The sequence below is a fragment of the Acipenser ruthenus genome, chromosome 22 (genome assembly GCF_902713425.1).
Source record: "Acipenser ruthenus chromosome 22, fAciRut3.2 maternal haplotype, whole genome shotgun sequence".
In the NCBI taxonomy this organism is placed as follows: domain Eukaryota; kingdom Metazoa; phylum Chordata; class Actinopteri; order Acipenseriformes; family Acipenseridae; genus Acipenser; species Acipenser ruthenus.
Window position 1 is genome coordinate 5,071,491 of NC_081210.1, and position 25,962 is coordinate 5,097,452.

At 40.1% G+C, this 25,962-nt stretch overlaps 1 protein-coding gene across 7 annotated transcripts in view; it reads left to right on the forward strand.

Moving 5' to 3' along the window:
* snx29 (sorting nexin 29) overlaps positions 1-25,962 on the forward strand; it is a 125,823-nt gene that overhangs the window by 8,287 nt on the left and 91,574 nt on the right. For all 7 annotated transcript variants that reach the window (XR_004548698.3, XM_058995862.1, XM_058995863.1 and 4 more), the window contains exons 6-14: positions 267-337; positions 433-675; positions 1,028-1,328; positions 1,703-1,821; positions 2,361-2,454; positions 2,878-2,960; positions 11,027-11,090; positions 11,536-11,664; positions 16,586-16,671. Coding sequence is in view for 6 of the 7 variants with exons in the window: in XM_058995862.1 (XP_058851845.1) it covers positions 267-337; positions 433-675; positions 1,028-1,328; positions 1,703-1,821; positions 2,361-2,454; positions 2,878-2,960; positions 11,027-11,090; positions 11,536-11,664; positions 16,586-16,671 (1,190 nt within the window). In the remaining variant the exon portion in view is untranslated. The remainder of the gene's footprint in view (positions 1-266; positions 338-432; positions 676-1,027; positions 1,329-1,702; positions 1,822-2,360; positions 2,455-2,877; positions 2,961-11,026; positions 11,091-11,535; positions 11,665-16,585; positions 16,672-25,962) is intronic.

The window sequence follows — 25,962 nt, forward strand, 5'->3', positions numbered from 1 at the left end:
TGTACACTGTGGCTAATCAAGCTCGTAGTAAAACCTGGAATGGGTGAAACTGCTATGCAGTAAGAGTCTTATTTTCATATCTGTTAACAATCAGTTAATCATATTTATATATGATTGTATAAATATCTTCATTTCCCTTGACATGTCATGCAGAATAGAGCTGACATATTCCAAAACTTAAATATTGTGAACTTGCAGGAGTCTTTTTAGGTGTGTAATCAGATTTGCTCAGATAACAAATTGTCTGTTTAATTCCATATATCCAGTGCCTTCTATGAAGACTGGGCCTTTATAATGGACGAGGAAAGAGCCAGTATGCTTCCCACTATGGCTGCAGGTAGGTGTCAGCCTGTCATCTCTGTCCGTCTGCATTTGTGCTTTGTATATGTAATGAGACACATTTCTGCTCTTTTTGTGTGTGTGTGTAAACAGGGCTGAACTCGATCCTCTTTGCGATTCAAATTGACAACACGGACCTGAATGGACAGAACCGGGCAGTGCCCTCCGTCTCTCACCTGCTGAAGGAGTCGACGCAGGGGGTGAGCAGCCTGTGGAAGGAGTCGACGCAGGGGGTGAGCACGCTGCTCCGCGAGATCACCACCACCGCTACCTCCAACACCCGGCCGGAGCAGGAGGCTGAGCCGCTGCCTGTGCTGCCCCGCAGCGCCTCCGCAGGTAAGGAGGGGCACTGCCTCCCAGCAGCAATTCACCTCTCCCTCTATAAAGCAAGTTTTTGTATATTTTTTCTCTTTGGAACCACAGACTAAGCCACTTACCCTAATGATTAACAGTCAAAGCAGTTAACCAATCAATAGCCTTTACACATCCTGGCTCCACCCACATGACAGAGATGGAATTCATCTCAAAGAACTACAACATTCCAGAAAGGAAAGTCTGTCATCCCTTTGCTTCCTTTTCCTGCAGATTGCTGTTTGACATCCTGGCTCCAAATCCATTGCAATGCACCTTGACCATACAGGTGGTAATGCAGCCGATTGGTCAGTGTTGTGTTTTTTTGTGCCCTCAGAAAGCCGTCTCAAGAAGGAGCGCAAGAAGAAGAAGAAGGTTACGAACATCATCTCGTTTGACAATGACGACGAGGGGGGCGATGAAGAGGAGGAGTACGGGGTGAGGAAGAGCGGAAAGGGGCGTGCAAGCTCGGAGGAGATGGAGCGGCATGACCACTCCCCCATGCTGAATGGAGTGGGGGGTTGGGGGGGAGGACACACCCCCTACGGGTGCCGGATGGACACAAAGAGCATTGACAATGAGGAGGAGGATGAGGAGCTGTATGGGAAGGCAGCCTCAAGGGGAGAGCTGGAAGAGGAGTGAGTGTCCAGTGATGTTTCTGTCTACAATGCAGAATATATGTAACTGATGAGAACCAACCCCTAAACACTTTTTTTATAAAGTTAGATGTTAACAAAACAGTTGGCTTCTTTAACTGCCTTGAAAAGTTTTCAGGATTCTAAACTATATGTAATCAATAAACATTTGAAAATAGTTTAAATACCTCGAAAGTTATTTAAGAATAACTTGGAATCTTAGTTTTAGCATTCTTGTATTTTGCTGTAAAACAACAATGCTAAAACAGCATGAATTATTTTTGTTTGTGTGTGTAGATGATTTCTTGAAGCAGTCATTGTTCCTTGCTGTTTCTGTCATTTTCAGAGACTGACTTTTTTTATTTTGCTGACCTCAGGCCCTTGGTGGGAAGCCTGTCTAGCTTGTCCACGTGCAGCCCCCTGCAGGTCCTCAACGACAATGACAGCTCTGACATCCTGCTCCCCGTTAGCACTGGGGACGCCTACTCCCAGTCTGGTATGTTTGCTTTAACAAGTATGAGCAGGGGCCAGCGATCTGAGCAGTCCGGCACCACCACACCGGCGGTCAATCACAGTGGAAATTGTGCAATTCAAAATTAATTGCAATTACAATGTAACTAAACCTTGGAACACCTGCAGAATTGTAATTCTACCATATAATTGATGAATTCTAGTTCAATTACACACTTATTTGTCATACGATCATTATTCTTGTATTTTCAGACCCCTGTGAAAAAAAAAAAAAAGTTGTATAGTATATTTCTGTATTTGTACCTGTGATTATTGCTTGGTTATTTACAATATCTCGTTAATGTCGGTAGTCGTTTGTTACTTTTTGGTATATTTGTAATTACTGCAGACTATTGTAACTAATAGTAATTATACAAAATAGCGTTGTAATTGCCATTTCAGCAAACAACGCTGCTGTAATTATACTTAATTGACCCTCAGTTTGGCACCTACTTAATAGAAATACACACATTGGTGCAACTCCCCTGCTCAATACCCTCGTGTGTTTGTGTTGCTGTGTCTCAGAGGCTGCTGTGGAGGACCAGGGGTACCGAGAGGAGCAGGACAATGCTACCCTGGCTGTGGAGCTCGCTGAAAGAGTATCCCAGCTTCAGTTCAGGTAATGAATGCCTTACTGAACTTCAGCTGCTTAAGAGATCGTTCATCTTTTAAGTGTATTTCACTAGGCGCCACACTAAAATAAAAACTCTGCTATTACACACTGTAAACTTACAGTAGAAATTCTTGAAAGACCGTTTGCTTTTCGTTTTCTGATGCTTGAATAAATCCAGACGGTTCACCTTTCTCTCTCTCTCTCTCTCTCCTGAAGTGGATGAGATTACCTTTGCATAAATGTGAACTTAACCTGCCTGTTTTTTCATGCTTGTAGCAGTAAAGGAATCTGATGTATTTTTCATACTGTACTGTAACTCTTCTGCTGGAAAAGTGACAGAGAACAGAAAGTGATTTGGCGAGAGGTCTCCCTTTTGGTCATGTTTGCCACATTGTGAGCAAAATTGCCTGTGTGTTTTTCTCAACACAGCATGGAGGACAGTCCCCCAGTGAAAAACAACACTATGATCAGCATGCTGCCTCCCACTGTCCTGCCAGAATCAATGACAGTCAGTAAGTAGCTTTTTCTGAAAGAGCTGTATTTTATATAATAATCATACAAACAGTCCAAGCTAATGATCATAAACATCATGTGCTTTTAACAAAGCCTTCCACAACTGCAAGAGCATTGAAAAAATGACTTTGATAGTCTTATTAATGATAGGTCATTGTTCACAAACAAGAGCTTCTTTCTGTTGTATTTACACAGTTTAGCGACGTTTCAACGTTTCATGAATTAAAGACAGTTTGATATTTTATAAGCTTTGAGATTGTTGTTAAGCTAGCCAGCCTTGAGCAGTTTGGTGAAGATCACACTTCGTTTAATTCATCAAAAGACACATATCATGTGATGTAACAACCTCCAGTTGACCAGTTTCCTATACTAAAAGCATAGCAAAATGTAATAAATCATGGTAAAGCCTAGGTAAGCATTGTAAAGAATAGCAAGGTATGGTAAAGCATATTAATAAACATGGCAAACCAGGGTAAACTATGGTAACTGCACAGGGAAAGCATGGTAAAACTGAAAAGATACTGTGGTAAGCTTTTATGTGGGCTGACCTCAGACCTGAAATATTGCAGCACATCACAGCTCTTCTTTCTTTAAAAACACTACTGGTATGATAACAAGTTACAAATAAAAAAAGAAAATGTTCAATTTTGCCTGTCGGAGTCCGTCGCAATTTTTCAGTTGTATTTGTTTTTATTTCTAAATATCCTCTTGCGACCCGAAAGAGTTTCCTTGCCTTCTGAAGTGTTCAAATTGAGACCCAAGGAATTCAAATTTAGACATCTTCAGAACCACCACAAGAGAGCACCGTTATCTTTAAAAGTCTGACTCGGAGCATGTCTTGTGCTTCAGTGGGATTGTTTTTAAAATTACATCAAAAATAACAAGCCGGTGTCTCTGTAGACGTTCTTCTGACTTAATGAATAGATGCAAGGTAAAATACATACTAAAGGCATTTTTCTGTTTTTATTTATTTATTTATTTGAATTTTTTCATTCCTTCCACTGACAGAGGAACTGTCGTACATATGCATTTCTTTCTCTGGTATTTGACTTCTGTTAAGAATCTAAAGGTACAAAGAAGTGGGATTTAACTTTCTAAACTAGGTTTGTACACAAAGCATATTGAATCCTCATCATTTATAAACGTGTCTATCCGTTGTTTGGTCTTCCCATCAGGGTAGAAAGCTTGGTTTGGCTTTTTAATTGTTCCATATTTTCCCTTTATCTTACTGTATTATCCTGGTCAGAAACTGAATTATTGAAAGGGTCTTTTCATATATCCTGTTAATAGGCTAGATCGTAAAAAAAGGCTGAAGATGTTATAGAATAACAAAATTAAAATAAATCAAGCGCATCAAAAATTAAAATCTCATTTGTTTTTTATGTCAATATTGTGGAATCGGCTCATTTTGTATTTAATTGGAATTGTCAATGCTTGCTGTTCCTGGACGCAATGAAAGAGTAATAGCAGCACACTAATATAATCAACAGAGTCTGATTTAGAACAGTCCGTCTCAAACATATTGCATTGCTTTCCCTGTTTTTTGCGGACAGGCGTGTGTCCTTGTCTTCTGTACACCCCCTCTGTTCTGATCGCTTCGTTAATAAATACGTATTGCTGGGCTTGGCTTACTGGACCCACTTTCAGCTGTGTGGTCTGACCTGATGTTAAGTTGATAGTGCTGGGCTGTCTGGCTGCAGCAGAGAAGATAACATCCTTTGATGTTAATTGGCAGATCCAGGCATTTTAATTGGAGGTTCACTCAGCTGTGTTGATTTGCCGTAATGATTTGAAATAAGATTCTTGCCAGTTCTGGGCCCTTGGAAATGTTAAACATGGAAACACCCATTTGTTAATCTATTTATATCACATTGCATAATATTGCATATTGATGACAGTAGCTTTGATTACATTTTTTTAATGGTAAGTTGAACATATAGTCAACTTTATTTTATATTGTACACTGTTGTTATTTAATTAAAAAAAAAAAAAAAAGAGTTTATTTAGCAAACGCCTTTATCCAAGGCGACTTATAGAGACTAGGGCGTGTGAACTATGCATCAGCTGCAGAGTCACTTACAACTACGTCTCACCCGAAAGACGGAGCACAAGGAGGTCAAGTGTCACACAATGAGTCAGTGGCTGAGGTGGGATTTGAACCGGGGACCTCCTGGTTACAAGCTCTTTTCTTTAACCACTGGACCACACAGCCTCCCCTTTTAAAGCTGCAGTCTCCACCTGTCAAGTTTAATTGAATACTAAAAACTGTGTCCTACATTGCTGAGCCAAATACTCTTTAGGTGGATATAAATTACATTGTCAAACTCTGTTACAGCTCAGATTCAGACACGAACATACTACAGTTTTAGGGGCTGCCAGTAGGTGGCACTGTTGATTTAAAGACTTTTTTTGCCCTTGAGCATGCAGATAGAGTAGATTGAGCTGGGGAGAAGATAACATTGTTTTAATCAAGGTACTTGAAGCTGAAATTAAGTGGGAAAGATGGGAAAAGTCCAAGGAGGCCTCAGATTTATTTTCTCTGCAGGAATCTGTGCTTTTGGAAATGCTACTGTGTGATTTTTATCGCCCTGGCGCTTGAAAATAATTTAGGTATTCATTTACGGTCTCCCAACACTCTGCCATTTTCTCCATTAAACAAGGATTGCTTATTTTCTTTTTGTGTACTAATACGAACAGAATCATTATAGGTGCCCGAATACCAAAGACAAATAATTCTCATGTTTCTTTTATAATACTAAAGTCTGGTTTAATTATATAAACAGTGTACGATTTTCATACAGCCTTCTAAAACTCTTAAACCAGCTTTACATGGACCTCTTTCCACCTTTAGGGGTAGATGTAAGTATAGGCACAGTGCAAATAATTGCAGATGCAAAAAACAAGTACCATTGCGGCCAGGCAGTTATTTTGCACTGCACCCTATGTAAGTTTAAGAGCAATGCAAATTACTCAACACGCACAAATAATGATCCGCAATTATGCTAATGAGGGTCTCAATGAGTGCACCGGTCTGTTTAGCGGCCGCACTAGCAGCCCAGAGGTGACGTTAGGAGTACATGTGCAGGGATAGCGGTCCCTAGATTGACATTGGGGTCTAGCTCATCCCTCAATTCAGCTATTAGGTCTAGGATGATCTGCGGAGTGAGACAAGAACCCCTTTAGCACCGCATCCTCCGGCATCCCAAACAAAGTGACCCTGGGATTGAATATGCAGGGTCTTCTTCGTCTTGCCTTTGTCCTCCGAACGTGTTCCTGCCTCTCCTCAACAAGAGCCAAGTGTCGCCGCATGAGGAAGTGTACTACAGCAGCCATCCTGAAGCCAATGGCAGGTCTCTGCAGGTGTGTGCTTTTATACAGCTCTTAATTACTCGCTTCTACAATGGTTTGCACCTTGTAAGAGGAGGTGTAACGTTTTTGGAGGGTCAGCAATTGCCTAAGTGCAAGGCAAAAGCTTACATCACATTATAATGTTTGCACCCGTTTAGTATCCAGATCCTGCCCAATTCCTTGAGCTTTTCTTCATTTGAATGCATTTAAATATAATAGATTAATAATGTCAAAGTGCAAATTGGATAGCAGTGCAGAATGCCAGGTGAACACCATTCTTCAGTCCCCTCAGTCTTAAAGTCTTCGCAATGCCGCTAAGTTCGGATACAGATAACTGCACTAATAAATGTCCTTCCCAGGTTTCATCACAATGGAGTGAGCCAAAAATCATAATGGCCAGCTCCACCACAATGTGTCTGCTGCTCAAGGGGATGAAAAAGGATTTGGGGGCTAAAAGATTAAGAGCCCAGTACAAACAAACAGCCATAAACAATACATTTCTGAATGTTCTGTCAACCACAACCGCTTGAGTTTATGAAGGGCCTTTTAATGAAACGGTCATCGCAAAGCGCTTTCAAATTAAAGGCACGATTAGACAGGTTTTTAATCTTTCAAATTGTGATTGACTCTCAAATCCTGGCAGAAAGCCATTCCGATTTTGCCGTTTTTTATACAAAAGTTTGTGTCGCATGAGTGAAATAAGAGCTTTCCATAGGCTAGCGAGTTAACAGCTCCGGATACACTTTAAAAACGGTGAACTAGAAACAGGTTACTGCACTGTAGCTACCTGTGTTTTGAACTGTGCCAGCATATACTTGCCTGTTTCAGTTGCAAAAAGAATTCCCCCTGTCATGCAAAAGCAGCATGCAATGTGAAATCAGCCTAACAGATACCCCAATGTGCTCCAGAGCCAAATATATGCGCTTGAAAATGTTGGCAAACTAAACCTTTAATGGAGTGAATGATCCCGGAGCACTTCTGTGATGTATTGTGTGTGCTATCTGTCAGCTGTAATACACTTGCAGTGAATGCTGTTCAGTGGTTATAGTGCTCTAATGTGAAATAGCTGTTTGTTTTGGCTCCATTTCTCATACTATAGGAATCCCGTTAATTTAAGAACGCTTTTGGGCAGGTACATGGACACAAGGCATATGGTGCAGATTCAATCAAAAAGCACAGTGCTCATTTATTCTAGTACTATCATGACATTCGATCCAATTTAAAACACACTTGTGTCTTATACTGCAACATTCTGGACCCTTTAATAAATGTCTAACTCAAAAAGAGCCAGAAGGCATCAGACAATTACTGTACAAACATTTGTTTCATGTGCACCACAATATCTTTGATCTTTTCATGCGGTTTGCTCAGACACAAGGCAGGTTTCTAAAATATTGCATTTCTCATTAATCCATTGCATTTCTCATTAATCCATTGCATTTCTCATTAATCCATTGCATTTCACATTAATCCATTGCATTTCACATTAATCCATTGCATTTCTCATTAATCCATTACATTTCTCATTTGCTCTTCTAGAACTCAACGGGTAAGATTTTTTGGGGGAAGTAATTTAGACAGTGAATCATGGCTTTGTACACTAATTGCAAATAAATCATTCCGTTGCCATGCAGTCAATTAAGTATCTCTCTCCGTCTCATGCACCGTATTCTAAATCACACTCATCAACCCTCAATTTAGATGTAACAACTCTTCAAGTACCGTACCGGCATTTGTTTACTTTTCAGTTGTAATTATTATTATTATTATTATTATTATTTGTTTATTTAGCAGACGCCTTTATCCAAGGCGACTTACAGAGACTAGGGTGTGTGAACTATGCATCAGCTGCAGAGTCACTTACAACTACATCTCACCTGAAAGACGTAGCACAAGGAGGTTAAGTGACTTGCTCAAGGTCACACAATGAGTCCGTGGCTGAGGTGGGATTTGAACTGTGGACCTCCTGGTTACAAGCCCGTTTCTTTAACCACTGTACCACACAGACTCATAATGTTAATACGGGTAATGCATTGACACCCTATCTCCATGGAATATAGATTTTCAGTTAAAAGGTAGCAAGTAAGAGGCAGACAGGACAACCTGTTTATAGTGAAGTCAGAAAAGGATAACCTCTACTATCGGCAAATATAGGGTTCAGGTAGTAAACGCTTTCCAATGTTCGAGAATCCCAGGCCAGACAAGTTTGTGAAGTATAAAACCAAGAGGAGAAAGTTGTGTGTGCAGATGCCCTGAGTAATTAATCATTCCTGCCCTTTTATCTGGGCTGCCTGCGATGGGGCTGTCTGTGTGTTCCCTTTCCAGATGGAAACAGCCAAGGGGAGCGCGTCTGGCCTGCTGGAAAACTCAGACAGCTCCACCTCACCTGAACCAGCCTGTCAGCCAGCCCGCCAGCGTGCTGTCAGGAATCCAAATCGGACACCTGCAGGAGAGATGTGGATGAGCACCCCTACAGTACACTGCACTGCAGGGAAAGAGAAGAGTTCTGCATTGTATTTATTAATGTATTCAGGTTCCAGCACAAAGATAGGACCCAATGGATAAACTCTGTCGACTTCCATATTATAACAAGGACTAATGTCTATTGAATAGATCTGTTATGGTTATAAAGTGGGCCTTAATAATCAGCCTAAACTGCATATGTATCCATTAGACTAAAGGATTCGCTGCGATTGACCAATTGGTTAAGCAGGTAGAACATTGGTTTTTCATGCGATGCGGTTTCTGAAATAATCCTTAATTTAATGAATTCACTTACATAATTCAGGTATAAATCATTTCATTTTTAGTTGATAACCTCGGATCCTTCTGTAGAATGGTCCTTGTGGGCTAGAGTCAGTTTTAGGGGTTCAAACCCCTGGAATATGAAGTCGACTACTTTTAACTCTCTTACAAGGATATTCTGTTAAAGGAAAGCAAGCATTTAGCCAGATTCTGTCTTTCTGAGGACTGTTCCGTGCTTTGCTTATTGAAAATCTCTGACCACTGAAGTGATTTTGATCAACCTGCGCATTCATATCTTCAGCGTATTTCTTTTCAACAGCAGCTTTCATGTGAACTCTGTGAGACTGATGTACCTTTTTTACCATAAATATACCCTGCTCTGCTCCTGTGAAGCCTAATTAGGTGATTAGCTGGTAATATAAATGCTTTCCACAGCACTACTGTAATCTTTAATGTTAATAATCAGGTTATAAGAGGAGGGGGTTGTGTTTCTGGTAACTAATCCTTTTTTTATTTCATATTTTTCTCACATAAAAACCAAGTTTGCACATACACAGTTATCAATTCCAATACCTAATAATTCAATTGCGATACCATGGTTGTCATTTTTCATTTAATATATTTACATGGTTTGGGTCGGATTTGTGCTGTTGTTTAGTGATACATTTTTAAATCGCATTATGAAACGTTTTAAATTCACTTGGCATTAGAGAGCCTGTGGTTAAAACTGGGCTGAATGTATAAAAGCCCACTTGCATTGGATTGCATTCCATTTCATAACACCCTCGCTCTGCTCTGGCATCATCTGGCTGTCCGTCTTGCTGTACTTTTCATTGCCACTCTAATGATACTCATCTATTAATCCTCAGAGAGACATTACATTATAACTTTCTGTTCTCATTAAGCCAAAGAACCATAGCAACCAAAATCACATTCACTGTACACTGTGTAGTATTTTTATGATGCCATTATCATTATTCATGATATTATCTGCCTATATCTGTTTGTATCTCAGGGTTGCAGTGACATTGTCATCATCAGGTCACCAGAACTCCTTGATGAAATGACAGCCTTATTATGCGCCGTTGGGTTTCATTAGCGCCGTATTAAAACCATTTCTTTAATTATTACAAAGACGTGCACCTTTGAGTTCAAAAGCATGCCTCCCATCTATCTGCAATGACACAGAGAGCAATTCCAGTGGGAGACACCCTGTGTAATTACAGGTCAGATAGGGTTTATTTTTCTTCTAAACAATTACTGCGATTCCCATTCCTTTAGGGGCTTGACCCGAGTAGGGAGCTGAGGTAATGGCTTTAACTGTGGAATCCATTCCCAGACTAACTGGACACGCAGCCCAGTGATTTTTACTTTAAAATATCCGCCTACACCATAAAGTTAAGATGTACGTACTTGCTAATATGTGCTTTAAATGTAAAAAGAAGGTGATCAATACAGGTAACACACTCTTATTGTGTCGGTGTGTCTTCTCACTTAATGTAAACTGTGCTGTAAGTTAGGAGAGAAGGCATGTCACTATACTGTGTCTGCGGACAGCAGTGTCATTGAAATGCAGTGTGTCATTCCAGGCAGCCTCGGGAGTGTTCTGCTGCAGTTGGAACAGAGTGGGTTTGATTTCATGCGTGCGTTTGCTTTGAATGTTTATGATTTCCATGTTAATTGAAGAGTCGGATGTCAGGACGCATCTCCCTGCCTCTGATTTCTTGCTGAAGGACCAGCTGCTGGTGCTACCAACTAAAATCTTCCACTCCTGTTTTTAAAAAAAGAAAAAAAGAAATGGACTGGTTCAACTGGTTCAAATTCGCAGCTTCATACTGCCACACACTACAACTGCAAGACTACAATGGCTTTGTCGAAGGCTTTGTTTGTCAGTGTTTTGCTGGTTCATGTCTTGATTCTTCTTTCTGTCATATCCTAACTCTATATTTATTTATTTTGGTCTTCTCTTCAGCTGAACTTCGACAAGCCATAGTCGCCATGATGAACAGGAAGGATGAGCTGGAGGATCAGAACAGGTAAATGGTTTCTGGCTGTGAGTCCCTTTTCACAAGTTCTTCAGCTAACCCTTCAAACTAGACTTCAGTATTACAGGGATGGAAATAGGACTCCTGTTGCGTAGCAGTTTGCTTCATTCCTGGTTTTACTATGAGTTTAGTAACACACACCTGAGCTTGTTACCTATACACGGCAGCTAATCAAGCTCGTAGTAAAACCTGGAATGGCTGAAATGGCTATGTAATTGGAGTCTTATTTCCATCCCTGGTATTAGAAGCAAAAAATGAATCACCAGTGATTGGGAGATTTTGGTTTTGTGTCAGTAATGGTCACAAACCAGAAGGTGTTGAACGGATACCTAGGTCCCATTTGTGTTTGTTCTTCTGGTCTATTACTTCCAGCTTCAGGCCTTGTGCAAGTCACTGGTCCGATTGAGCTGTAATTGTGTTTTGGTCTGTTTGACAGCTCTCTGCGCAGCCTGCTGGATGGGGAGATGGAGTACTCTGCTGCTCTCAGGCAGGAACTGGATTCTCTCAAGAAGAGGTTGGCTGAGCTGGAGGAGAGGCACGCAGGCAAGGTCCAGGCTCTGGGGAGGTAGGTAGGCCTCACACCTTCACAACACTGTCGCATCTGAGTACTCTGTGTGGACATTAATTAATTTAGTAGTCCTTGAGTTTACCAGAACAAGCTCACAGTGAACGTCCTGTGCATAACTTCCCAATTCTAACCCTTTAAGGTACAAGGGACATCTATCCCACAAAGATGCTAACTAAAATGATGCTAACTTTCTTATTATTGTTACACGTTTAAAATTTACTGACATGGCTCAGGTCATCCAAATTGTTCAGTTTCCTCGTTCTATATGAGTCACTCTCAAATGCATTTTAAGAAGAAACCATTTAAACAGCCGCTCGGTTCCTTGTGTACCTTAAGGGGTTAAAGTTTAAACACCTAGGAAATTGAATGGAGTTTGATCAGGCTGTCTGAATGGACATTTTTTTATTCGTTTTTGAACATGCTTGGACTTAATCTGGGGACATGGGTTACAATATAATATCTACTTTGGATTTAGGTCATGGTGATGTTTTCACAGTTCAGCTAATACTTTCTTGTTCGAGGGAATATTACCTGGTGGCTGCATATAGGAATGCTTTTCATAAGAGATGCGGCTTTGTTGAGACAGATGTGTAAAATGAGCCAATGAGCCGATTACCCCGAGATATAGCACAGCTCCTGCAGGAAATCTCTACCTGCAGCAGTCCTTGCTTTTTGAACAGGTTGCATGGAATGGTTCCAGTTTTAATGCATTAAAAAAGAAATATTAATTGAGGATCAGCGTAGTTTTAAAAAACTTTTTAAACAGGTAATTGGGCATTCGTTTATGATGCATGCAAATATTTATAACTTGGTATCTCTGACTATGTGAATAACTTGGTCATTTCAGTTAATCATACTGCATTACTATAGTGATTTCAGACTGCAGCTGCAAGGAGAGTGTATTGTATTAAACTACTGGTCTTTAAATTCTTCTGTAGTATTGTTGTTCCAAAGTCCTTAAGATCATGCACGTGAATTTTCTTAACCAAAAACTTGAACGTTGCATTGTTTTCGTGTTCCCAGGACAGTTGCCTTATTGAGCTGATTGGACAGTAACATGCACACCTTCAGATACTTCTGCCAGCTACACTAGATATAGGGCTTTGAAAACACAGCAAAGTGGAGCACTCTGCTTGTGTTTTATGGAGCTTGGCGAGGGAATGGAACACCATGCTTCGTAGTGCTACCTGTGTATCATTGCTCTAGGGGACCAGAGCAGCCCCTTACAATTTGTTTATGTGTGATCAGGTTGGGACTCTTTCCTCACAGCCATTATTGAGCTTGCAGGCTCAACGACCTAAATTGCAGAAATGCATTTAGTTGAATTGCTTTATGTAGGGCATCTTCTTTAAACCCAATCTTTTTGAGGTTTACAGTTCACTGTCTGTTCCAGCACAACGTCTGCCTGCAGCAAAAAGACTGGTCATGCTGTGCATCGCAATGAACAATGAGCCGTACGCCTTAAATATCCTGCAGAGAGCAGCGGTGACAACTCAAATGAATGAAGCCCTTGTGTCCTCCCTTTAAAGAATCCCTGCAGTTGATACAGATACAGAGAACAGTTAGACTGCTGCTTGTCTGCACAGTACCTTGTCTCCACACGTTTGACTTACAATTGCAAACATCCCAAGTAAAATTTAAATGGTATAACACTATCAAGAAAGCATAGTTGCCGCTAGGAGAAGGTGCATTTTATTATACCAAGCAATTTCCTTGCTCGTTTCAATTTTGCCTTTGCACTTGTTGCTAATTGTGCTCCTTAATCATGAATTCTGAGTTAACACTACAGCTGCAAAGTCATGTAGATGAGTGTGATGTTCCACAGAATAAAGGCTAATCGGCCAAAACATTTGTGTAGGGGTCCAGCATGGAGCAAAGAGACGAAAGCCACTGGATGGCAGAGGAGAAAGCAGGATTTTACCCCTGCCAGTAAAGTGTTTAATATCGGTCCAAAATGAGGAAAGAAACCGATTGATTTCCTGTAAACAGCGTTGCCCTGAAATCAGCGTGTGAGGCACACAGCTGTACGTACAAAGAGTTGTACGTACAAAGGTGGAGGAGCTATGTGGGCACATTGAGGGGGCTGGCTGGGAGGGAACGCAGCTGCACCGTCCAGGGGTCGTGAGCTCATCTTCACAATTAAATAACAGAAAATATAAAACATGCAACCATGCCCACAGGCTCTATAGGTTTCCCATTGGAATTCCATCAATATATGTGGACCAAACAGCCATTCCATATTGCTGTAAGTGGAATGAAAGGACCTCATTATTCAGTACTATTACTTTAGATATACAGTAATCCGTCGCATATCTGACTGTGGTGGGACCAGAGTAAGGGCGGATATGTAAAAATCCTGGTTTAAATACCATTATACACAGCTGTAACTATTACTATATTTATCCAATTATTGTTTTGAGATTCAGTTTTTATTAGGGAGCTTCCCTAAATCCCTTGTTTAGAAAGATATGTGATTACTGTACCTTGAGAACCATTCAATTGTGATTAATGTCAAGTTTGTGATTATAGGCTAGGTTAGTTGCTTTAAAAAAAAAAAAAAAAAAAAGATTGTAATGAAATGAAAAGCAGCTTTCTTTTGTGTACCTGTATATCTTACCCACATACTTAAATTAGTGGTAAGACTATTTAGAAATATTGTAAAATAAATATTTTACCCTGTATAACTAAGGTGCATGTGGTGTTTGAGAGCTGTATGAAGTCATTACATTCCTAAAGAAGTTTTCTTGAGTCACAGTGCAGTAGATTCGTGCGGAGTTATCATTAGTTGGAGGACAAAGTTACTGTCCTAATTAAATAGGCTCTGAGGGAAAACAAGTGTCACGCTTAGATGTATTTTTTTATTATTGCAGATATACCTCAGTACCCAGATACAGTGCTCTTCTAATGCGTGACATAGGTGTGGTGGGTCCTCCTTATCATTATATTTAATTTTGTGGGTAGGGGGTTTGGTGCAGGAGACACTAGGCCTAATGCAATTCATTACAGATATACAGTGCTCCCCTTTTATAATGCTGTAGTCGGGAGCCATAGTTAAGAGACCGTGCTGTTTGTGTTCCGCCTTATAACAAGAATAACAGTGTTAGTGTAATGACATTATGGGGCAAATGGGAGCCATAACCTTATGTTCCGCAGTATAACGGGCTGCCTTATAAAGGGGGAGCACTGTACTGCAGAGTGACACAGTCATTTTCAGTTAATAGGTGGCACTGATAGCACAGATACAGTACAAAGCTTATATTGAACAGTAATCTTTTTTAATTGCAGTAACTATGGCTATATCAGAAAAAAAACCTGTTATAGTTAATCAAAATAAACCGGATCACCAGACCAGCTTGTCCCTATTAAAACTAGTTATTGTTTCTATTATTATTATTATTATTATTATTATTATTTATTATTATTTATTTCTTAGCAGACGCCCTTATCCAGGGCGACTTACAGTCGTAAACAAATACATTTCAAGAATCACAGTACAGTACAGTTTCTATGTATGTTAAAGTAAGCACCTTTTAAATGTCATTGTAACTGCTTGTGTGCATTGCACTTACTGTTTCCTGGTGTTTGCAACCATTGCGAATGGTCCTGTTGCTTCAGTGCTGGGTCTATCTGCATTTATCTGGCTTTGAGCTTCTCTGGGGAGCCCGTAGTGCTGGAACACACTTCCTCACCCCATTTAAATCATGTGACAATGTGACCTTTCAGCTCTACCAGTCTCCCCAACTCTGTGTATACTGTATTTGATATGAGTAGGTGGGGTTGAAAGGAGATCACACCAGTCTGCTAAAGGTTAATCAAAGAAAACCAAAAAAAGGAAAGGAAATCAGAGTGAAGTTTTAAATGAAAACTAACTGCCTTTTACTACTGCAAATAAAAATGTTGTTATTGATTGAAATTAAAAATTCTGTCTGATGGTTTCAGAGAGGTTAGATAGTTTGGTTGGTGTGCGTGTGTGAGCCAGCGATCTCACGTTCACCTTGGTTTTGGAATAAAATATTTAGGTGACGGTCGAAAAACAGCGTACAGCATGCCCGTTCATGTATGCTGGTCTTGTAGTAGTTAACTAGTGAGCAGTGTGTTTTGTCCAGGGATCGGATTGCTGCAGAGCAAGAATATAAATGTGTGTCTTCTGAGGAAGTTGAATGCACACCATAAAAAATGTTGCAAACAGATGCCAAATAGTTATAAAAAAGATTGAAAATGAATCTTTTCAGTCTGTGCTTGTAACAGATGGTGCCTTCCCAACCTGTTCATAAGTGCTAGGGTACATATCTTTGTTCATATAGATTTTAATTAGAATACAGAAACCCTCCGAGGTCTAAATCTGAAAAATGATTAGTGCTTTCCACAGCACATTGAGGTCTGGATTGCTTGAAGTTCAGAAGTAGGACAGCTGTCGCCTGGAACCATGCACCTGCTATTAGTTGTGACTCCAGTCTGCACTTGCACTTGAGTCATTGTTGCATTATGCTACAGTAATGCCATGTGTATCGTTCTTGCTTATGTTATTATGCAATGTTTCTTTTATGTTTTAGTGTACTTGTTGAATTCAGTAGCCTGACAATTCATTAGCTATGCTCCTGTAACAACACCTAGAAGCTGTCATCAATATCCAGTAGTAAATATTGATACTGGTTGTTTGATCAGACAACAGTTCTCCAGAGGAGGTGCTGTTTTCTGTGCTGCCATCCTGCCACTGGGCTGTGTGATTTCACATACAGTTTTGGACTCTTCTTGTGAAGTTTCCAGAATTGCAATGGTGAAATGGTCTTTTTTCAGTCTGCATTCACAGACACTTTCTGTGCAGCTTTGTTCCCATCTCAAGTGTGTACGTCTTGTATAATATATTAACAGATAAATGTCTGTGCTGACCACTCACAAAGTGTTGCTTATCTCACAGGGAGAACGAGGTTCTGAAAGTCCAGCTCAAGAAGTATGTGGGCGCTGTCCAGATGCTTAAGAGAGAAGGGGGGCAGACCAACGATGGTAAGAAACTTGACTCTACTACTGTAATTACTGACACACTGGAAAACAAGGCATGATGTAATGAAAAGGCTAGACTGGAGATGGGGATCGTGGAAGGTAGTGGGTTTGAGTATCTCAGAAGGGTGCTGGGCTGCAGTGTGGAAGGTAGTGGGTTTGAGAAGCTTGTGGTTAGAATGCCGTGTGGGAAGTAGGTCAGTTTATTTGTTAGATTAATAATAATGTAATTCTTAAGTAACCACTTCATAATTGCAGCTAAATTAAGTTTTCTTTTTATGCCCACCCAGTGGATTTATGAAAAAATATTCTCACAGCTTCCACAGCCACACGTATGAGAAATCAAGCATAGAAATTTGAATGGCAGTGCCATAGCTGTGGTCGGCAAGCTATGCATGCATGTTATAATCAGCTCCTCCAGCCTCCAGCAGAGATGCATTTAAAATGATGGAAGTATCTGCAGCAGAATGCAGACTATACCCCAGCGACAGCACTGACATATTACTTATGCTTAAAGGGTATTTAGGTAAGGGTGTTTTATCAAAGGAAGCCCACGTAACAAGGCAGAAATTAATTCAGTTTTTTTTTCTTCAGTATTTGTACTTTTAATACACTTGCCCAGTTTTCTTTCCTGGGATTAAGTGTGTGTGTTAGAATACAGCTATCAGCACAGTGACTGGGGATGTCAGGAGGTGTACTTCCAAACAACGTGCCAGACTTTTCTAGTTTGTTTCTCACTTTATGCTGCTGAATCCATGATTGCATAGTGGTTGTAAAATGTACCACTTGGCACTACTGCAATGGAAAATTAAAGGACTCCATCCGTCAAGATGTTAATTATATATAAATGGTACTCTCTGTACTTGGATGAGTTTGGCATGTATAGCAGGGTTTTTCAAAGACAGAATCAGAGCAGATGGGACAAAACTGGTAGTATTTCAACTAATGGTAAACATTTTTTTTTTATTGTTATTAAAAGTTGCGCCATTGATAGTTAACTAAGTAGCGACAATACCTCTAGACAGCTAAATGCAAGAATCTCAAACTGAGAATTGTAGCTGCCCATACACGTGTAGTTTAACAAGTGCACGTAGCTCCTATTTTCAGTAAGAGTAGGCTCCTAGTTTAAAGGTACAAGTGATACAATATGCATGGGGAAAGTTGGCCTTATATCAGTAACACAAACTGCGGTCTGGTACATACCAATGGGCTGGTTCGGTAAGGAGGGAAGCAGGGCCCAAGTAATTCCTTACATTAAGATTAGTAGCAGGGTTTTCAGTCCTTTGAGCTAACAGACAAACCAGATGTCAAAAGAGAGTTTCAAGGGCTGATATGCATCCTGTTAGAAGCCCAACCTCACTAGTGGGTATACTTTTGAAATTCTCTAATTAGAGTCAAATATATCCTTTAAAGCATTCAATGTGAAAGTTTTAAACCTTTTTGCCTATATCTTCGATGTTTTTCAGTACATTTCTGGCATTTAGAAGTTTGTTAATTGGTCACCAGGCAGGGAATTAATACCTGAGTGCATAATAAAAGCAGTTTTTGTAATCTTGTCAAACCTTTTAAGGTTATTTAAAGACCTTTCACACCAGACTAATAATAATGTGTTTGTGAGATGTTTTTTTAGCCTTTGAATATAGCCCTTGGAGTGCTAACAAGCAGACTCGATTCACAATTATTTAAAAAAATAAAAATAAAATAAAAAATATATATATGTGTTAGATTTTTTTAGATTTCAAATCTTAACCCCTTGCTGTCTCATTGTTGAGTTCTCCTTATTAATAATAATCTTCTCTGGGTAAATCTGCACTTGCAGTGTTTGGAAACACCTATCCTATTCTCATATGTCCCTCACATGTCTGGTTAATTTATTCTGCATATTCCATAGGAACATAAGTGACTATAGCAAGATTCGCACCCAACTAAAAATCAGATGTCCTTGGAGCTGGTCAAAGGCAGAGGACGTGTAGTAACCACCCAGACATGGACTGGTTTTCATCAAGGAAAGTGGGTCAATTCAAAATGAAATGTGATATGGGCAGAGAGGGCGCTCTTATTCACGATTTCTAAATAATGAACCGGATGTAAATAACTTGTGCAAGATGGAAGGATGAAGAGTATCAACTGAGCGTCTCTTCAATTCATTTTGTCTTCTTTACCAAAAGCTATACGCACCATGACCATGTCGAATAATCTTTTCGTCCCCGGAGTGATGTGTATTTCTATATATATCTTTAAATAATTTGTTTGAAAGCATTCATTTTTTTTTGCTGAGCTGTAGAATCTCAGGACTGACCGTGCCAATCTTAATATTCTATTGTGGTTTATTGTAAAGGCTAGTATTGCTTTCAGGCGAATACCCCAGAAAAACTTAAATCAATTCTAACATAACACTGACGTGGTCAGTTTGTACGGGACAGCATTTCACCGATGTCGTGTTTATGTGGTGATTTTTAGTCCTGTTCGAATCAGGTTTAGGTGACATTTTGGAAAACTGACTTCTCTAAAGGACCTCAGCAAGAATCATTGATAAATAGTAATGTATCCCTCCAGAACAATTTCAGCACTCCTTTTAGCTGAGAAGGGCATCTAATGCACAAGAATGCATTTATATTTTTTAATATCATAACAGGTAATACTGTTTCAGCAGTTGTGTGAAGTGCACATTTCAACGTCCTGTTTCTGTAGCTCCCCATACACATTTCTGAATGTCTCCTATGGCTTTGAAGTTCGAGTTGGGCTGGAGTTTCGGGCAACGTGCTGATTCGAAGTGCTCGCAGCTCATTTACAATGACGGGGGAGGACACAGGCAGCCTTTTGCTGTTCCGTTGCCAATGGGGACTTCGTTCCGGGTGACTGGCAGGAAAGGTGGCGGTACATGCCAGTTGTGAGGCTGACCCTTGTTCACGCTTAAGAACTTAGCCAAGCAGCCAGATGGAAATTCAGCTGCAATAAAGGTGGAAAGTTCCCAGAAAGGTCTAATTCATCACACAGTTCTGAGGTAAGACTGTAAGAAGCTAATCTAGTAGACACAATTTTTGCCTTGTGCCCTCTTCAGTGTAGTAATAAGGAATTGTACGTGGTGACATGAGCTGTGTGGTTTGTCTGTTAATGGTGGGGGATTTGGAGTTGGTTAAGGAGTATGAAATATGGGATGGATGGATGGAAAAGGTTGGAGGGATTTTAATAGAAGCAGCAGTAGAGGAACAGGTATACAAGTCTTTACCAAGCTCATATTAAAAACAAAATGACAATTCTAAATGGTGCCGGCCGTGCTCGTAGGCCCTTTTTAATGAACCCAAACAGACTTCTTTTCCTTTTATCCCAGTCGTGAATTCGTATAAAATGGAGCCGAGCTACACAATTATTATTATTTTTGTTGGTGACAAATTATTTTGACACAGTGGTGTGGAAAACGTTCATTTACTGCAGCAGGGTTGTGTCTGCAGAGCAGAAAATGGAGATTGGGGGCAGACCCTGACAAATATCCTGTGTATGCAGCTATCCAGCCGTCCCCTTCAGAGAGGCCCACCGCACGGAGGGAGCATTGTTCACTCTGATGAATGATGTTACTGCCGTAAATGAGCTTTCGCATGAAAAGCCTGACAATGGCAAAGAAAAGAAGCCTATCGTGGGCTGGGGATGTGGGGGGAAAAAAAGAGAGTGGCACAGAGCTGATAACTTGAGGAGAATGTGCTTCAAATTGAAGGTTTTGAGATAATAGCGAGACGGGGAGAGACAGGATGATGAATGTACTGTATCGCTGGCAATGGCTGAGGGAAAAAAATGAAAAGAGGCTTTTTGTATTATATATATATATATATATATATATATATATATATATATATATATATATATATATATATAATTTTTTTCTGTGTGTGTGGAAAATGTAGTGCTGTTGAAAGGATTGACAGCACTGGAGAATGGAGTCCTCTCTTCAAAAGCTACAGTGTAGTTCTACAGCAGGGTAATTCACTAGCCTTTTTAGTCTTTCGCCTTTGGAGGCCTGGGTTAGAATTCAGCTTAGCTCACAAGTCAAATTAGTAAATTGATTTTGACTTAAAGAATAAGTAGCGGGGTTCTAAAAAATATAGCGTTTCACGTCTCCACGTGTTGCTACAACTATTTAAATAAAGTACCTGTCATTTTCCTTTTTTATTGTCAACATCCTGACCACTTTTTACACTTATAACTTTAAAGTCGGTTTTCAGAGCTCTTTTCAAAATAGCCGCTCTAGTGCACTGGTAGTGTAAGGATTATTGCCCACATTGTCAGAAAGGTAACACATCAATAACAATCTGTGTTGTGGTACGGAACAGAAAAGCCAGATCACTTGTTATGTTTTTTTTTTTTTTATTAAAATGTTTTAAATCGCTCTTCCTGCAGTGATTTAGAGGACAGATCTCAAACCCCAGTGCACTGGAGCGGGCATTTTGAAAAGAGCTTTGAAACAGACTTTAAAGTGTAAAATGTTTTCAGGATGTTATAGCGGCACTATTTTCTCCTCTACTTTTTAACCCCCATTAGTCTGCATCACAAAACCACCACGTAATTAGGTAACAAACATTGTCAGTCTCTGCTTAAGAAACCCAAGCCTAAGTGCCAAGAGTGTTCAGGTCTGGACTGAGGGAAGCTCATAGCCAGCGCCCTTGTCATGCCAAATGTCTTTCAATCCAAGTGTCTTTCATCAAAAAAGAGTGACCAAAGCTTCAGTCTCATGTATCTGGTCATGTATCTTCTATTCTAATGGTGGGCTCTGCTAGTATCATTTACTAGAATACGACCCAGGGAGAAAACTTTGAACAGCTGTGCTGGGCACACGAAAGCAACAACACCGTGTTGTTTTAAACAAACACTTTTGATGATCAGCAGTGCTTGAAGCATGACAGGATCTGACAGTGCTGCAGAGCCTTTGAACTGAGCGACAGTGGCCACGCTGGACACAGCAGCCTAATTGGCGCCGTGGGGCTCCCTGTTTGAACTTGATTCCTCCCTGGGGATGGGGTATGTCTGAAATGTTTGCCAGAGCAGCACGTGGGTTGTCATCGCTCACTGTCATGTAACCTGGATCAAAGGCTGGGAAAACTATGTTTAATGTACTGCAGTCACTGTCACACTGGCTGCAAACACGACCAGATACACACGAGCTACCATAACTGTCTCAGGTGCTGTGTGTGTATACTGGTAATTACAACATTATAGCTTTATTACAGGCTTTATTATGTATCAGTTAATAACCTGACGAATGAAACTGAACCGATGCCCCTGGCTGAACATTGTATAAAATATATTCTGTATTTAAATAAAAAAAAATCTATCTTTCTTTCTTTCTTTCTTTCTTTCCCCTGTTACAGTGATGTATGGTTTAATTTCAGATAAAACACAGTGGCTGTGAATCCCAGCCCCGAGCTGCTTCTCTGCTTTCTCGGTTCTGAAAAAAAACATATTTCGTCTGCTTTTCTTTCTTTGCAGTTTTGTCTCTTACTCCTCTCTTTAAATGTATTTATTCCTAATAAACTAACTGGACATTAAAGGACTTATGATTTAAATAATGTCATACGTCTCGCCAGTTGTTCGCTTCCATCTCCTATCTCCTATGTTTTAAGGATTTCTTTAATTAAATTAAAATGTTACCATGCTAGTTAAAGGAAGCTCTATAGCCAGCCTTGCCAGGCAATTTAGGTGAGACTATTGGCGTACAGAAAAGAAAAGCATACCTTTATGTAAGCTTTGCTTCACAGGGAAAGCCTAACCATTTTAGATATATATAGCAATCCAGTCTGTGGGTAGGCCTTGCTGATGTAAAGTACTGAGCGACACTGTTGGAGTCAAAGGTCATCCACAGACCCAAGAAGGGACGTTCTTGCTTTAAACCTGGAGCAGGTTCATCATATTCAGTTGCAGAGCAGGACTGTGTACGTCCAGGCACTGAACCGAGCAGCTCCAAGAATGACATTTAATTAGACGACATGGTAGGTCGCATAAGGTGGCAGCGTGTGCCAGCCCGAGCTGCATGTGGACGAGCAGAGAGCTGTCACCCCAACCCTGGCCTGGCGCTGGAGGGCAGGGAGGTGTCAAAAAGTGTCTGCAGAGCTGGCGTATTCAAAGAGTTGTTCAGAGTTAAAACTTGAAGTCAGTTTTATGACAACAACAGACACATGGTGTGTAGTACACTGTAATGTTTTGATAGTGTAGTAAATGTGAGAGGTATGAAAAATGGAGCTCAGTCAGGCCTGTTATACACAGGGTTTATAGTTTATACATACTCGGGGTGCTTGAAGAGACAGTGTGTTAATGCATTTGTGTGTGGGTCAGTTTACACTAATTTGGACAGGTGGTTGGCATTGTCGGAGCTGCGAATCCTGTTACCTGACCTCTCCAGTGCTGATGAGTATTTTAATCAATACCTAGCAAGTAAACAACATTTTAATATGCCTCCCGTTGTGTGTTTTTAATATTTTAAAGATGTTTTTACAGGACTGATATGCGGAGATACAACAGCGTCTTGCTGGGGGGTTAGCGAAGTGAGAACATTTTGAATTAAAACGGGTAATGCAGCCAGGCAAGATGTTGTTTAAACCCAAACTTGTCTTGGAGTTTATCTGGGACACCTAGGATTTTAAAGTATGGTGGCACCACGGGATCTATTCTTATCCTCAAACTCAGCAGGATCCAAATTCAAAGTCTCATCCAACTACACATTAAACTGCCACATGCAGTGTTTCCAGAGTTCATTTAAAAAGTATTTAGAGCAGTGCAACTTGGCAGCTATCAAAAGTAGACCATTGGGAATAAAATGGTATGGTGGATATCTTATGGTTAGTATCCATCCCATCCTCTTAAATGTGGGTATACTGGGACATTTCTGCATCTCATTCAGAATGCTTCATCAGGAAAACACATTGACACAAAGTCATCCGCAGCCATCTCCTTGGGGAAATCAGGGAACCGGCTGCTTGCTTATATTGAGCTATGCATCGGTTACATGCGTTAAGTCATTAAGAAAAATCTAATTAACACGCAGATACAAAGTGACTTTAATAAAACACCTCTGGTACAACGGCAGAGTAACAGTCCTTCAGCTCCAAGTCAGAGGAGAAGAAGCTGTTCTAGTCAAAATGAAATAAGAACCAGAACCTGTGTGGTGTTCAATTAGCTGAACGTGGTCACCACACTATCAGTCCAGTATGCCAATGCCAAACTAAAGAAAAAGGTTCACAAATGTTCTGGAACCTTTGCAAGTGCTTCCGTAGTTGCACTCAGCCCTGTGTGGCAGAATATTCTATATAGTGATTGCAGGGATTCTATTTAGTCTGTGTCCATGGTCTTTCACGGATGGTTTCACAGACCCCGATTAGCATTAGTCTTGCATGCCTAAAATTACATTGGTTAGTCTAAAATTGGTAATAATTGGGGTCTGTGAAACCAGCCTTAAAATTTTTAAAGGAATAAGCTACCTTATTTTGGTACATATTGCCTTGAATGCAATGCTTTTCATTTTTGCTGCTTGCTTTGAACTCCCTTCCAATTGCTGTGTATCCTATGACTGTCATACCAAGGAATCATTTGAGACGACGTGCATAACAAATAGACTGCAATCAAGTTCAGATTAAGAGTTTGTATACGGTAGTCTTTGGAATCGGGTTATCTCCAACCCACCCACACACAGCATGTCGCTGGCACGCTGGTAGATGTAATGGTAGGTCCAGCACATGGTCCCCATGCTCCATATTGTCATTAGTGTGCTATTGGCTGGTGCTACTCTTCGATGTCAGCTATAGTACTTTGCCATTCATTGCTGTTCAGATATGAGGAAATGCTGGTGGAGTTGAATTTAAAGATGCAAATAATGTTTGTCTGAATAATACCATTCAGACAAACAATCAGTATGTCTAACTTTTACCATACCTATAATGTTTGGTTTGTGAATTCCTATGTAGATTACAGAGAATATGGGATAAAAGCATTCTCATGCAAAGCGATACTCATTTGGTAGACTTTTAAGACAAAGACAGTCGACAGTGTTGACATGGGAGCACAGGTTGTACTGTACCTGTAATAGGAGATTATGCTGTATCTGTAATTGATGGTAGTTGTATGTGTGACTAAGTGACTGTTTACTGGTATACCATTCTGTGACACATAATGATGGAATAATGGCATTCTTGCAGGTTTTATACCGAGTTTTAAGACAGGCCTTTATGCCGTGAAAACAATATTGGCAGTGTGGTCCATGCTTTACACAGAGATAAAAATGGGTCATTTTCTTTTGTCATTTATAAAGTGCATACACCTTCGTTTTAAAGACATTATAACAAAGCTGCAAGGTTCAAATTACATTTGTTGTTCAAAGCTTGTCAGTCAACACAAGGATGGTCAGATTACACAGCTACATGCTTTCGCTGGTGCTAACCAAGGTGCTTAGCAGCGTGTTTTAAAAAACATTCTGCAGTGATGAGAATCCTTTTTAACCTTTTTATTCATTTTATTAAAGAAACCCTTCAAATTGACTGGCTTTCAGTTGGAAAGCCTGCAATTAGTTTCAGCTGGCTACTGTGGATTAGTTAGAATGTGGTTCATTTGAAGAATTGAAATGTAGAATGAACCAACTGGAAGATAAAAGGAAGACTGTATCCGTGTTTTAAATGTAGTTACTGTAGCGTTACCTGCATGAAAACGTAGCGTGTGAGTGTGAGAACATCAAGGCACCACATAAAGTAACTGAGAAACATCGAAAACACCAAACCTGAGATTTCTGAAGACTTGCTTCTAAAACACCCATTTCCAATTACTCAGTGGAAAATGGAAGATCAATGAAGAGATACATATTAGATAAAAATGAACAGTGTTAGGTCTTCACACTTGGTTCACCTGTATTTGGTCACATGCAACTAAAATGTAAAACCTGGAATGGACTAAAATGCTATGCAATGGGAATCTAATTTCCCTGTGTTGCAAACAGACAATTATAAAAACAGGGGAACTGCTATTGAATATATCTGATTCCAGGCAGTGAAAGATATGATCATTTTTGATAAGATACATTTCAATGTGCATCTGTGCATCTTTGGAGCAGCTGTAAAGCGTGAAATACATATTTAAGAAAACACAATCTGTGAAACGGAGATCAAAGGGTGTACATGTACTCTTCAGTGGGTTTTATTGCTCAACATAATTGCTATTTAACAGCGCAGCAAGGCTATTGTAAGAGTCACCATGGAGACAGACACTTCTTAGCCTAAAAATAGACGCGCAGTGAACTTTTCTATATTTTTTATTATTATTATTTTT